The sequence below is a fragment of the Pteropus alecto genome, unplaced genomic scaffold (genome assembly GCF_000325575.1).
Source record: "Pteropus alecto unplaced genomic scaffold, ASM32557v1 scaffold385, whole genome shotgun sequence".
Taxonomy (NCBI): Eukaryota; Metazoa; Chordata; class Mammalia; order Chiroptera; family Pteropodidae; genus Pteropus; species Pteropus alecto.
Genome location: NW_006436543.1, coordinates 839,391 through 852,917, shown reverse-complemented (window position 1 = coordinate 852,917; position 13,527 = coordinate 839,391). Strand labels below are relative to the sequence as shown.

At 35.7% G+C, this 13,527-nt stretch overlaps 1 protein-coding gene across 1 annotated transcript in view; it reads right to left on the bottom strand.

The window, feature by feature from the left end:
* Window positions 1-13,527, bottom strand: part of DDX10 (DEAD-box helicase 10) — a 230,211-nt gene that overhangs the window by 188,275 nt on the left and 28,409 nt on the right. The window contains exon 9 of the mRNA XM_006913434.3: window positions 11,823-11,907. Within this exon, the coding sequence (XP_006913496.1) occupies window positions 11,823-11,907 (85 nt within the window). The remainder of the gene's footprint in view (window positions 1-11,822; window positions 11,908-13,527) is intronic.

Below are 13,527 nucleotides of genomic sequence, written 5' to 3'. Positions count from 1 at the left end.
TTATAGTAGACATACAGGAAATTATGAGAACATGTAACAGACAACTCTACTGAATGTAGTCTAGGAGTCAAGAAAACTGCCCCAAGGAAATGGTATCTAAGAGCTGAGACCTAAAAGAACAATTAAGAATTAATCAAACATTAGAGAGAGTCAAGTTTTCCAGGTGGAAAAGGCATCAGTTGAGAGAGTCTAGGAGTTTGTCTTCTTCATGCTTATTTGCTTTTTCTAGGTGTTCTAAATGCACGTGTATTAAAGAAGAATAAAAAAGTAAGGCTAAACACACATTTACTCTTTTTACTAAATGTTTTATAACAGGAAAACTACTACCAAAAACCTTCCTCATTGTATTTTAATAAGGCTTGCATGACTCAAATGTTTCATCTTTATTTCCCATAAAGAAATATGAATTTAAAGCATCCCCCCTAAGCAGTGTTGGACTAACTATCTGTGAAGGCAAAAATTATTAGTATATGAAGTAGTGAGGCAACAGCCTGAGAGACCTGATACCTGAGAGACATCACAACTTCTGAAGCTCCAGGATTTCACTAGGGACCAGTTACAGGTCAAAGAGGACAGACCTGACCACTACGTAGTACACTTACTATAAAATGCCCTCAAGGTAGCTAGACTCAAAGTGGAAACAATTACCATAATAAGCAAAAAGACTTACTTTGTGTGGCCCAAAGAGGAACAATTAAGAAGGAGGGAGATCAGTGGGTTGAAGGATACCCTTTTAACATTCTATATACAAATTCAGAAATGGAGAGAAAAATAAATAAGTCCTCCAGTCACCGTAGGGCCAGAATTGAGGCAAAAGGGTTAAAAAAAAAAAAAAAGGCTCTAGGATATCAAAAAGGCATCCACTAAAGATCTCTGATCTTCAGAATGAATCATAAACAGAAATAATAAGTCTAATAATCTACATCTATCTTATCTACTCATTCATGCTCCCAGGGAGAATCTGGGAGAATGATCCAAGATTAAAGTCACAAGAGGGTCATAGCCAAATCTTTTAAAACTGTACCTACAGAATATACATAAAGGCAACACAAGGTTAAGACAGATTGCAGCACTGAAATACAGAAGATTCTCAATGGAAAAATGGGGGGGGAAAGTCCAAAGTCAAATAGCATAAGGCAAGCATCTAATAAAAACATTTTACCTATTTTACATCACAGCTTTACCCAGAAACAATGGAAAGCACAAATTATCTCCCACACACCAACACCCAAAAATTTCCAGTAAGCTTTTATTTCAAAAATAAAAGCACTTTAAAAAAAAACCATAAGCACATTTCACTTTTCTTTTTTAATGCTTACAAGAATAGTTTATTCACCCATGAGCTAGCTTTTAGATTTCAAAAGCAATATCCAAGGCCCAAGGCTAAGTATATGTATAAAGAGAAACAAATGTTCTTCATCAGGCCTACATTTTTAAAATTCCATATATTTAGACAGATTATTTTCAGAGACATTCTAGGCATCATATAAAAAGCCCTACATCTGAAACACAACAAAAATCTCATTTTCACCATCAGTATTAATACCATGTTACATTTACATAGCTCTTCAGAATTTATAAAGAGCTCCATTTTATATCAATTTGTCAAACTTAAAAGCAAGCAATCAATAGAGGAATACACTTTTAGAAATACTGCTTTAGAGTGAGCATGTGTGTGTGTGCGTGTCTGTTACCCGTCCAAAGTCCATGTGCCCGACACTTTGAAAGGCCAGAATTCAAAATGTCAGAGTTTGGAGTAAGGACAGGTTTATTGATCCAAAAAGTGCCAACTGAGAGGATGCCCCAGATCCATCTTAAGAAAGCACAGAGTTCAGGCTTCTTTTACATCAGGGAAGAGGAAATTGCGGTTTGCATGGGAGAAAAACACTGACCATTACATATCAGAGATTTTAAATTTCCAATTCATTGCTTTTTTTCAACTATAACAGGATCTCCTCCAGAAAGAAGGAAACTTAATAGACTGATCATGATTGTCAGATATCAGGAAATTTATGTCTACATCCTAAAGCTCACTAGTATTTCTAGGTAAAATAGGAGATCCAGACCTTTGGCTTTTGGATCCCAATGGCAATTCTTCCACTGAAATAACTTTGAAATAAACTGTGGCCAGAGGAAGGGAAAACAGCCTTACCAGGCCCTCCCATCATGCAGCCCTATCCAAGCCATGTCCAATAGTGTCCTCGGTATGCCCTGTGCTCCTTGCTGAGCAGCTCCAAGCCCCACATTGACAGCAGCTGGCATCGTTTTCTGGCATATCCTTTTGAGGAAACTACAAGCACAGCCCAGTGGCAGCCAACTATGATTGCTTGCTGACTCTTACCAGGTGGCTCCAGAGGGGCATAGCCTGGGGATAAACTTGGCCTGCAGCTGAACCCCTCTCAGGACTGTGCCATTGGGCCTCACAAAGCCACGCTACTAAGAACGAGAAATTTAGGAGCTTTACATTATACAAAGTAACAGATACAGAAAGGCAGCCAAAATGGGGAGACAAAGAAGCATGTCCCACATGAAAGAACAGAACACGGTTCCAGAAAAAAATCTAAACAAAGTGAAGTCAAGCAATCTAACAGATGTAGAGTTCAAAACACTGGTTATAAAGATGCTCAATGAACTTAGGTAAAGGGGAGATGAACTTAGTGAGAACTTTAACAAAGAGATAAAAAACAAAAACAGAGGTGGAAATTACTATAGGGAACCAGTCAGAAATGAAGAATACAATATCTGAGATGAAGAGAACATTAGAAAGAATCAACGGAGTGGATGAAGAGGAGGATCGAATTACTGATATAGAGAATAAGGTAGTGGAGGACACCCAAACACAACTACAACAAGAAAAAAGAATACAAAAAATGAAGATAATTTAAGGAGACTATGAGACAACATCAAGCCTAACAACATTTGCATCATAGCGTACCAACCAGAAGGAGAAGAGAGCAAGAAGTTAAAAATCTGTTTGAAGGAATAATGATGGAAAACTTCCCTAACCTGGTGAAGGAAATGGACATACAACCACAGGAAGCTCAGAGATTCCCAAAAAAGATGAACCCAAAGAGGCCCACACCAAGACAAATCATAATTAAAATGCCAAAAGTTAAATACAAAGAGAGAATCTTAAAAGCAACAAGAAAAAAGCAGTTAGTTACCTACAAGGGAGCACCCATAAGACTAGCAGCTGATTTCTCAAAAGAAACTATGCAGGACAGAAGGGTCTGGCACAAAATATTCAATGTGATGAAAACCCAGGATCTACAACGAAGATTACTTCATCCAGCAAAGCTATCATTCAGAGTCGAAGGACAGATAAACAGCTTCCCAGACAACAAAAAGCTAATGGAGTTCCTCACCACCAAGCCAGTATTAGAGGAAATGCTGGATTTCTTTATGAAGAAAAAAATGTTTCAAAAATATGAATAAGGAATGGCAATAACCACATATCTATCAATGAGTTCTTCAACTGAAAAGGAATGAAATGTACCAATCAAAAGATAGGGTGGCTGAATGAATAAGAAAACAAGACCCTTACATATGCTGCCTATAAGAGACTCACTTCAGATTAAAAGACACACAAAGACTAAAAGGAAGGAAATGGAAAAAGATATTGCATGATGGACCTAGAAGGTATTGTGTTGAATGGAGTAAGTTAGATAAAAACAAATGCCATATGATTTCATGTACATGTGGAAGTTAAAGAACAAAATAAACAAAGAAAAAATAGAAACAAACTCATAGATACATAGAAGATTTTGAGAATCACCAGATGAAAGGGGGGTTGGGGAGCATTGGTAAAAAGGAGAAAGAGATTAAGAAGTACTAATAGGCAGTTACAAAATAGTCATGGAGATACAAAGTATGGCATAAGGAATATAGTCAATAATATTGTAATAAATATGTATGGTGGCAGAGGGGTATAGATTTATTGAGATCACTTTGTGAGTTATAGAGCTCTCTAGTCACTATGCTGTACACCTGAAACTAATATAATACTGTATCCCAATTATAAGTGAAAAATTTAAAATTTTATTAAAAAAAAAAAACAGCCTTGCCATTCTGACAATAGTTTGTTTGTCTTCTATTCATGAACTATTAATCTTCAACTACTCCAATTCGGATTTCCCAACACAAACTCCACTCTAGTTGAGTCTTTTAGTATCCCTTCAACTTTGCTCATCCACACCTCTACTGCTGTAGCATGATCTGGCAGTGTTCACAACTGACTATCCACCCTCAGTTCTCACAGCCTGGTTCTCCAGGTTACAAATCAAGTTATAATATATTTAGAATAATTCCATTTTTGTTATTTTTTAAAATGCACAAACATACAAGAAAAGATATTTTTAGATGGTGGGATTTGGCCGTTTAATTGTTTTGCCATTTTCTAGAATTTGTATAGTAAATAAGCATTACTTTTACAATAAAAGTTATCAAAAAAAATTTTTAAACTTTATATGCTTTTAAAAATCTACATATTTTGCATCACTCTTACTTCATTAATACACATCCCACTACTACCAATATTAGTGTATTTCCTTACCCTGACTTTTGAGAGCATGTATGAATTAGTCTTTTGTACCTAAAATATACATCGTTTATATGTAAAAGCTAGTCATTAAAAACTTGGTGAGTGAACCAATGTAAACGAACCACTAGACGTTGCATTAGTAGATAAAACACTGGATTTGGAGTAAAAGAACTTACTTCAAGTACCAGTTGTACTATTCATTAGCTTTATAACCTTAAATAATGAATCACTTTATCATTATATATCACATTTTTATTTATAAGTTATACAATTTGAATGATCTAGGTCCCTTCATGATCTAAAATTCTACACATGTGACTCTATTAATAAAGTCATTGTTCACAATACAAGAGGTAGAGAATGAAGACAACTGTTGGTCACACTGCTATTTCACAGCCCTTCTCTCTTTTTACTCCTTCCTGTAGCCTCCTCTTCTCTCTATGCCTCAGCCTTATCTGTGGCAACCAACCCCAAGAGTTCCTGCCACTGTGAGAGAACAGTGTAGTCAGCCATGCAGATACACACAGCCAGCCACAGAAATCAGAGTCCAACTGTTCTGTTCCTCCTGCACAACATGGCACAAAGAAAAGCTTATCCCAGGAGAAAGGGTATCTCTGACTCACAGACTATCTAAAGATTCTACTTAGATTTAAAAAAGAAAAAGACAGGAAAATACTCTGGGAAAAAAAAATCATCTACAGCCTAAGATCTTGGAAATATGAACAAGTATACCACAATAGGCTCAACAGTTTGACAACCACAAAATAACCGGGAAGAAACCAAGCTGGCTAACATTTGCTGCAAAGAAAGGTGCTAGCAACTGATTACGAATAACAATTTATGGAGTTTACAGGGCAAGGACAGAAATCATCAAAAACTATTTACTATCCCCAGAAAATTTTTTTTTTAATTTAACGCATATAAAAGCAGTACTGATACCACCTAAAATTATACTTTCAGGAAAATTAGTTAGCTATGATTAACCCCATTTTACAGAAGAAACTGAGGCTTAAAGAGGTTAAGCCGATCCAAGGGTACACAACTATCAGATGACAGAGCAAACCCAAACCTAACTTTGTTTTTTTGTCCAAGGACAGTGTTTGATCAACTATGGGGTGTCTGTCTCTCACAGTCCAAATAAAGGAAAAATGCATATATTTTTAGTGCATGACCACGAATGGCAGCAAATTAAAGTTACCTAACTTCCTTCTCCAAGTTCCTGGCTTTCATGTATTCTAGAAGCCCTGCATGGGAGGAGTAGCCACTAAATGTCATTAAATAAAAACAGCTGTTTGGAGCACACTGACAAGAACATGAGTTGCAAAGTCCGAAAGACCCAAGTATAAATCCCAGGCCTGGTACTACCTGAGTAAGCTTGGACACATTTTACCTCACAATCTCTGAGAAAAAGTTGCCCTGATAAGAAGATCTCTTTCATAAGGCTAAATGAGTTCATTTATTCACTCAGATTTTTACTCAATTTTAGGAAGTGGCTAAGCTACTAACTAGTAATTCCCTGTGTGAGTGCAGAGAAAGAGAAGTCTTCCCCAGGAAAAAAAAAAAAAGAACCATATAGTCAAATCTCGTAAACATACTAATGACAGGCCTCCTAGGGAACAAACATGGTCAATTTGCTAGCATTAGAGTCCTCATTTATGAGATGCTATAATAGGATGTACCATTTTGTTCACAGTCTATAGATTCAAGGGGTAGGTCTCTACCTTGTAACTCAGTATACCAATCTGCCCATCTGTGTAAGTGATAAGCCTCGCATATCACTTAGAGACTAAAGCCAGAGCACATCCTGATGTGCAAGGATAGACCTATGGCTGTGGCTGTCTTAAAGGTCCCAGACCTTCTCTTGCCTCACATACACCTCCTGATTAACGTTCTCCTTGAAATTATTAAAGTTTGATATTAGGTGTGGTAGGCAGCTTCCAAAACGGCTCTTTATAATCCAGGCCTCCTGGTATTCACATCCTTGAAGTCCCACACAGGCACTGAATTGTGCTGATTTGTGTAACCACTAAGATACTACAGTTAAGATGGAGGGTGACTTGCGAGTCTAGGTCATAAAAGACATTGTGGCTTCCATCTTACTCCCCCTTCCCCTCTCATTTGCTCTCCCTGATGAGGCCTGCTGCCATGTTGTGAGAAGCTCTATGAAGAGAATGACTATGTAGAAAGGAACTGAAAGACACATCTGACCAAGAGCCAGTGAGGTAATGAATCCTGGCAACAAGTACATGAGTGAACTTGGAACTGGATCCACCTCTAGTTGAACCTTAAAGTGCTGACACCCTGACTGCAACACACAACAACAACAAAAAAAAACAGTTTTAATAGCTTAAGAACGTGTGACTGGCCAATAGCCAGAAGACCTAAATGAGCCACACCTGGATTCCTGACCACAAAGAGATAATATACGATTCTTGCTTTAAGACATTAAGTTAGGTAATTTGTTACACTGCAATAACTAATTAATATATTAGGTAAGATCTCTAACTCATGTCTGATTCAAGAAGCTAACTGTGTTATCTCAAGTCTCTACTCTGTGCCAGGCGCTGTTCTAAGCCTCCAGATACATACATCAATTAAGTAAATGAAGTTCTTTGACCTTACAAAGCTTACATTCTAGCAAAGAGAAACAATAAATATAATAAGTAAATGTTCTAGTTAGTAAAAGGTGTTAAGTGATATGAAAGAAAGAAATTATAGAGCAAGGTAAGGAGTTGTGGTTGGGGCAGAAGAAAACATCCATGTGCATACTTAAGGGAAGAGCATTCCAGAAGAAACATAAATAAGGGTCCTGAAACAAAAACATGCCTGGCATGTAGGAAAAACAGCAAGACCAGTGTGGAGCATAGGGAATAAAAGGAGAATAATAAGAAATAGGGTTGGAAGGGGGATGAATATTATAAGCCCTACAGGTCATTGGCTTTTACTCTGAGTAAAATGAGAAGCCATCAGAGGAGTGACATGATCTGACATATTTTAAAAGGATCACTCTGCTTGCAGTGTTAGAAAAGATAGCAGGAGAGCAAAAGGGAAGTGCCTGGGAAACAACAGACTCCTAAGTAATATCAGCCCCCTTACCTACCTCAGTAGCTAGACAGGTCATACCCCAGTTCCTCAATGCTTCTTAATGCAAAATAAAGGATTAATTCTGCCCTTTTTTTTAAAAGCTGTAAATTTCATATACCAACAAACAGAAAGGGCACATAAGGAAGCAAGAGGCTCTACATAGGAGTGGACTGAAGATAGAATCTTCCTAAGTCTAAGATAAAGGAATGAAAAAAGAATTTTCACTAGTAAAGATTGTCCCTATGTAAAACCTAAGATACATATAATAAGTTTCAGTAAATTAGTACTCATGGAAATTGTCTTTTCACTTTTATTATTTCAATTTACAAAGCAATTAAATACATTTTTTAAACTCTCTTCATTACTCATTCTGTAAAGTACCAGTATTTTCCACAAACCAATCATGCACTTTTTACTGTTATCATATTAGAAATTTAAACTACTTTCCACCTTCATATTTGCTGTTCATCTGAACTGCTGCCAGTGAGTGTGCAATACAAAGAATTGTCCTCTGCTGTCCCCTAGTGGAATTACACTTTGCCACCTAAATCACTCTAAAACAAAGTATGAGATCCACGAAATGCAGCCAGCCAAGTAAATAGGACGGAGCTGGAATATTGCTGGATTTTACCACTACTCTGGAAAACAGAACAGTTATGTATAGAATCTCCCATCTTTATATATCAACTCCCAACTGTTTGTATGTGAAACTTATATGAAGTCTCACCTTCCACATACAGACTCCAACTCCCCAAATAAAAGCATTTAACCCATATCCCTTCTGCCCCAAGAATACTTGCCAGAGGCACTTGCAACTGCAGCGTTTACCCCTAGATAACTCACGGATTACAGTCCTAACATTATCCCCAAAGTTTACCACAAAACCTCGCTTTTATTATTATTATTTTCACACTGCTCTAGCCTTTGGTAATGGCATTTCCATTTACGAAACATAGTAATTCTCGATCACTGAAGATATCAAATCCTAGAAAACAGCATTCGTACACGTGATGTTAAATTAACGCTGGCAGCAAGTTGCACTTTTTTCTAAACAAGAAATGAGTTAAAAAATTAAGAATGTCTGATATACACCTATTTTCTATTCCCAAATCTTTATTTTCAACTGAGCAATTTTACCATTGGAAGAGCTTGATTTTGTGAATACCAAAAACTGTAAGCCCTAAATAGACAATCACTTTTAAATAAAATTAGATTCAGATCCCTTGCCTCACTTGTCTGTAAAGGAGATCATTGTGTTGTTAAAAGAGGTGTATGTAATTAAGGAAAAGAGGAAAATTTTTCTCAATTGCTAAAGATCAAAAGAATTTCAGATAAGTGAATAACTTAGAATAAGTATTTCAAGGCAATAAGTACCTGAATGACCCTTTATGTCCATTTAGCTAAAACACAGGAAGGGCAAAAGAAAAAAACATTCCCCAAACCTTAGAAAAGAAATGAATTCATTTCTCTATATTTATACAGTTCAATTCCAAAAGTAAACGCTATCTGGCAACCTTGTTTTAATTACAGCATGTACACAGGATTTTAATTAGTTTCAAATTTTAATTTAGTCTTTATTCAATTCAATTATCCAGGATCATGGCCCACGAAACTCTCTAATTATCTCTAAACCCATTAATGGCAACTCTTAAACTACAATTTAGTCATTTTTTATTAAACTGCCAAAGAAAAAATGAGCATTACATATCCTAAACTATACATTGACTATACATCTAAAGTAGTCAATTCAACTTTTTTTAATTGGTTACAAAGGATCAAACAGCTTTGTACTTTAAAAATTAATGACCACATTAGAAATTGCATTATAATAGTTTTTCAAATTGGTATTCTCTCTCTTAAAATGCAATCAATTGCGATGTTGTTCTACCTCCTCTTCATCTTCACAGTCATAAAGACCAGTTTCATGTTCACCATGGCACATTCAACTACACAACGTTTTTAACTTCTCCGGGAACCAAGATCCCTGAAATATGTTTCCTTCAAGTACTTTTTCCTAAAGCACTTCACACAGGAAGAATAATTTTTAAATACTGCCAAATGTATTCTATAAAGGAATAAGTTTATCCTGTCCATGTCAACACCAATGGCACATCTAAAAGCCTGTATGCCCCAGGTCCAATATGCTAGTGAGAGACCAGCTCCAACTTGATCTACCTGGAGGCGCACAGTACCACAAAATGGAAGTGTATGCATGGGTACATGTACGAAGTCATACATACTATCCATTTATTGAGGAGAATGAAACAATGGAGAAACATTCATTCCAACTACTACTAAAAATTTCTGAATTATCTCATTATGAATGATAATCTGAACATGGACCCAACATATCAAAGACCACTGATGCACTACAGAAATGGAAAACAAGGCTGCTATTCTCTACCTAGGTCTCATTTACTTAGATCTCATTAAAAGGCAAATTTTCTGAATGCATGAAGATATCATACACAGAACCCAGTTCTAACTCTTGCTTGTTCAAATTATATAATCGCAATAAAAAGACACTTGTGAACACTCTAGAAAATAAACCCTATTTTAAAATAGTTTTATCTTTCGCTCTTTTACTATTCTCTCTCTTCATGCTAGTTAAAAGAAAAGCATTTATTTGAGTACATTTTGATTACAGCACATGTTTAATGGCACATGGGGTAAAAGTGAATCAACTGAAAAATGTTTAAACACTCAAACATTTTATGAAAATTAGAAAACAAACAGGAAGAAAGAGTTCTACTTCTTAGGCCATAGAAGGACATGAAAAACCTTCACTTCAGCTGAAACAAACAACAGAATTCACCAGACACAAACAAAAATAATTTCTTTAAAGCCATCTGAGAACTATGGACACAAATTCAGAAGAACTTAATGCCAAAGTGACTTCACAGATAAGCAAGGAATAAAGGACACTTGGCCATGTGCTGAAAGGAATGTAGGGCTAATAGAAGAGCAGACCTACTGGAGAACTGAGTCTTTGCCTGGATGAGGTTTTAAATCTTGGGTCTATTCCTGGGAAATCATTAAACAAAAGTCAGTGGCTTAAAAATCTAGAGTAACTATTAGTCCAATTAGTCAAGTGTCTCTTCCAGCATCAATCATCAAAAGTCATTGACATCCATATTATAAATACTTATCCAGTTTTGATGAGAAAGAAAGTGGTAACAAAATGGAAATCCAAAGAAATAGTCCATCCCTGGCTAATCATAATTAATCATAACGCTATCGATTATTATTTAAGCTGTTTCTAATTCTTAACCATTACAAACATCAATCAGATGAACATCTTTACTGAAAATTTTTCCATCTCTCTATTTTCTTAAGATCGATTTCTGGATATGGAGCTACTGAGACAAAAGGAAGAAATCTAAGGTTGTTGATAAGTATCACAAAATGCTACCCAGAAAGATGCTAACCATTTACAATTCTACCAGCAGCAAACATCTTCCAACTTCACTGCAACCTCAATAGCAATGAGGTAGTGTTTTTCTTTTCATTCATTCAGATACCTTTCTATGCCATTTATTCCCAAATGATTATGACTTTGCTATATTCTTTTCCAGATAGTTTATTAGCATATATTGGGGAAAGATGTTTTTATTGGGGGGACAGTGAGGACATATTAAAAAAAAAAAAAAAAGGAAGTCTTTGGGAGTAGTCCCCAGCAATGCCTAAGATTTCCATATCAGGGGAAAAAAGGCAAGAGAGAAATCTATGATGCAAAACAACCTTGCCTCTTAGAGCCCAGACCACAGAAGGTAAGAGTACAGATCTAGACTAGAGTTGTCAGACTGCCTAGATTCAAATCGTGGCTCCATGGATCTTAACCAAATTGTTTAACTGTTCAAAGACTCAGTTTCCTCATCTGAAAATAGGGACTATACCTCACTGAGGGGTCATTAGAATTCAGTGAGATGATGTTTAGTGAGCAGTTCTGATAAAAAAAAACTTAGTAAGGGTAGAAAGTTAGAACTAAAATAAGATTTCCATGGATTTTTCTCAGCAGTAATCATCAAGTCTCAGCCATCGTGACTTACAACCACTGATCAACTGCTACCAACCTACACCACAAAAATGCGAAACCAAATACTCATTTACCTGAATTCCTCCATTCTTTGTCTGCAGTTCAGGAAGCATGTTTTTTTTAGATAGCACCAAAAGCAAAGAAATAGGCCCCCATACCTACCTGGCAGTTCTACCCGCTCTGTGAATGTATGTGTTGGCATCCTCTGGACAATCAAACTGAAGAACCCAATTCACAGCCGGGAAATCTGTACAGAAGGAATGTCAAGTTAGAAAATCAGTTTCAAAAAATCTGCCCTGCTGCACTATTATTTTACAATATTGCTTGCCAGGCCTTTCTGTCACATCAAACAGATAGATATAATCTGTGAACACTATTAAAAATAAAATTAATTGCATAAACCAAGAGATAAACATTCTTTGACAAAGTGAACTAAAATTAATGATCGTGTTTAAATGTGAAGATTATTTTGTATCTGACACAGCAGAGACAAACCAGTTGCTTTGTGTCAGAAAAATAATGAAATACCATGATATTTAATAACCTAAAAGAATCACCTCTCAAAGGCTCCTAATGAACTATAAAACTGGTTTCTAAATTTAAATGAAGGTTTACTTTCTCTGCTATTCTCATACTCATTTGAATTAATTAAGTCCCTCTCCCAATTTCCTATATAAATTTCTGGCTACAGAAGTCTCTCCATTTCCAGAAACCTTGCTCTCAACTACTTAGGAGAACTACCTTTAGTCATCTATGAATTTTGCTGTGAGGATTTCAGATCACATTCTATGATAGAGAAAGGGGCTGAGAACTTTTAAAAAATGGGAATAGTAGCTTAGTTAGAGAGGTAACAAAAGAAAATCTGTGTATAATTACTAAACTTGATATTAAGAAATGGCAGTATAAGATTATTACTTAGAAATATGAAAGTAAATACCAAAAGAAGAAATAGCAGGTTTAAGTACTTGCTTCTGGAGAGTAAGGAGGGGAAGAGTAGGGACTGCTTTGTCTCATAACCCATTTTTATCCATATGCCAAGTATTATTGATTAAAAAAATAAAATAATTGAGAAAAAATAAAGAATAAAGATTAAAAAGATACTAGTGTAGTCTAAAGAAATTCTTGGACATTTACATAAGAACAGAGCTTCAGAATATTCACTGCACATTTTTGGAATAAAAAACCTGAAGCTTAAATGTCCATTATTCTAGGAATGGATAAATTCCAAATAAAACATACTCTACAAAATACATCTTTACGCATCAACATGGACTTCAAAAGCAGGTCATAGACTAGTATGTATAATATGTATGTAAACTTTTAAACACCCAAGAAAATACTATATGTTGCTTATGAATACATTAATAGAAACCTTTTTAAAATAAACCAAACTTGAGGTTCTTGACATTTTTGTGCCATAGCTGAAGCCTATGAACCTTTTCTCAAAATATTTTTAAATGCGTGAAGTAAAACATATAGGACTACAAAAGATAACAATTATAATGAAATATATGAAATAAACATTTTTATTAAATTTGACATAGAATATATATGCCTATTTACTGACATATTAAATAACACAACCTAATTGTGAGTCTAATAACCACCATAATATCAAAATAGTCTTGAGTATAAACAGTATTCCAAGATATCTGCAAAAACTGTAAGGTAAAATTCTTTCAACCTAGAATTCTATGCCCATCCCAACTGTCATTCGAGAATAGAATATAGATATGCAATGACTCAAAAAAATTTACTTCCCATACCTCCTTTCTTAGGAAGTTATTAAAGAGTGAGATGAAAGAAAGAGGAAAGGATGGAAGGAAGGAAAGGAAGGAAGGGAAGGAAGAGGAAGGGGGAGGAGGGA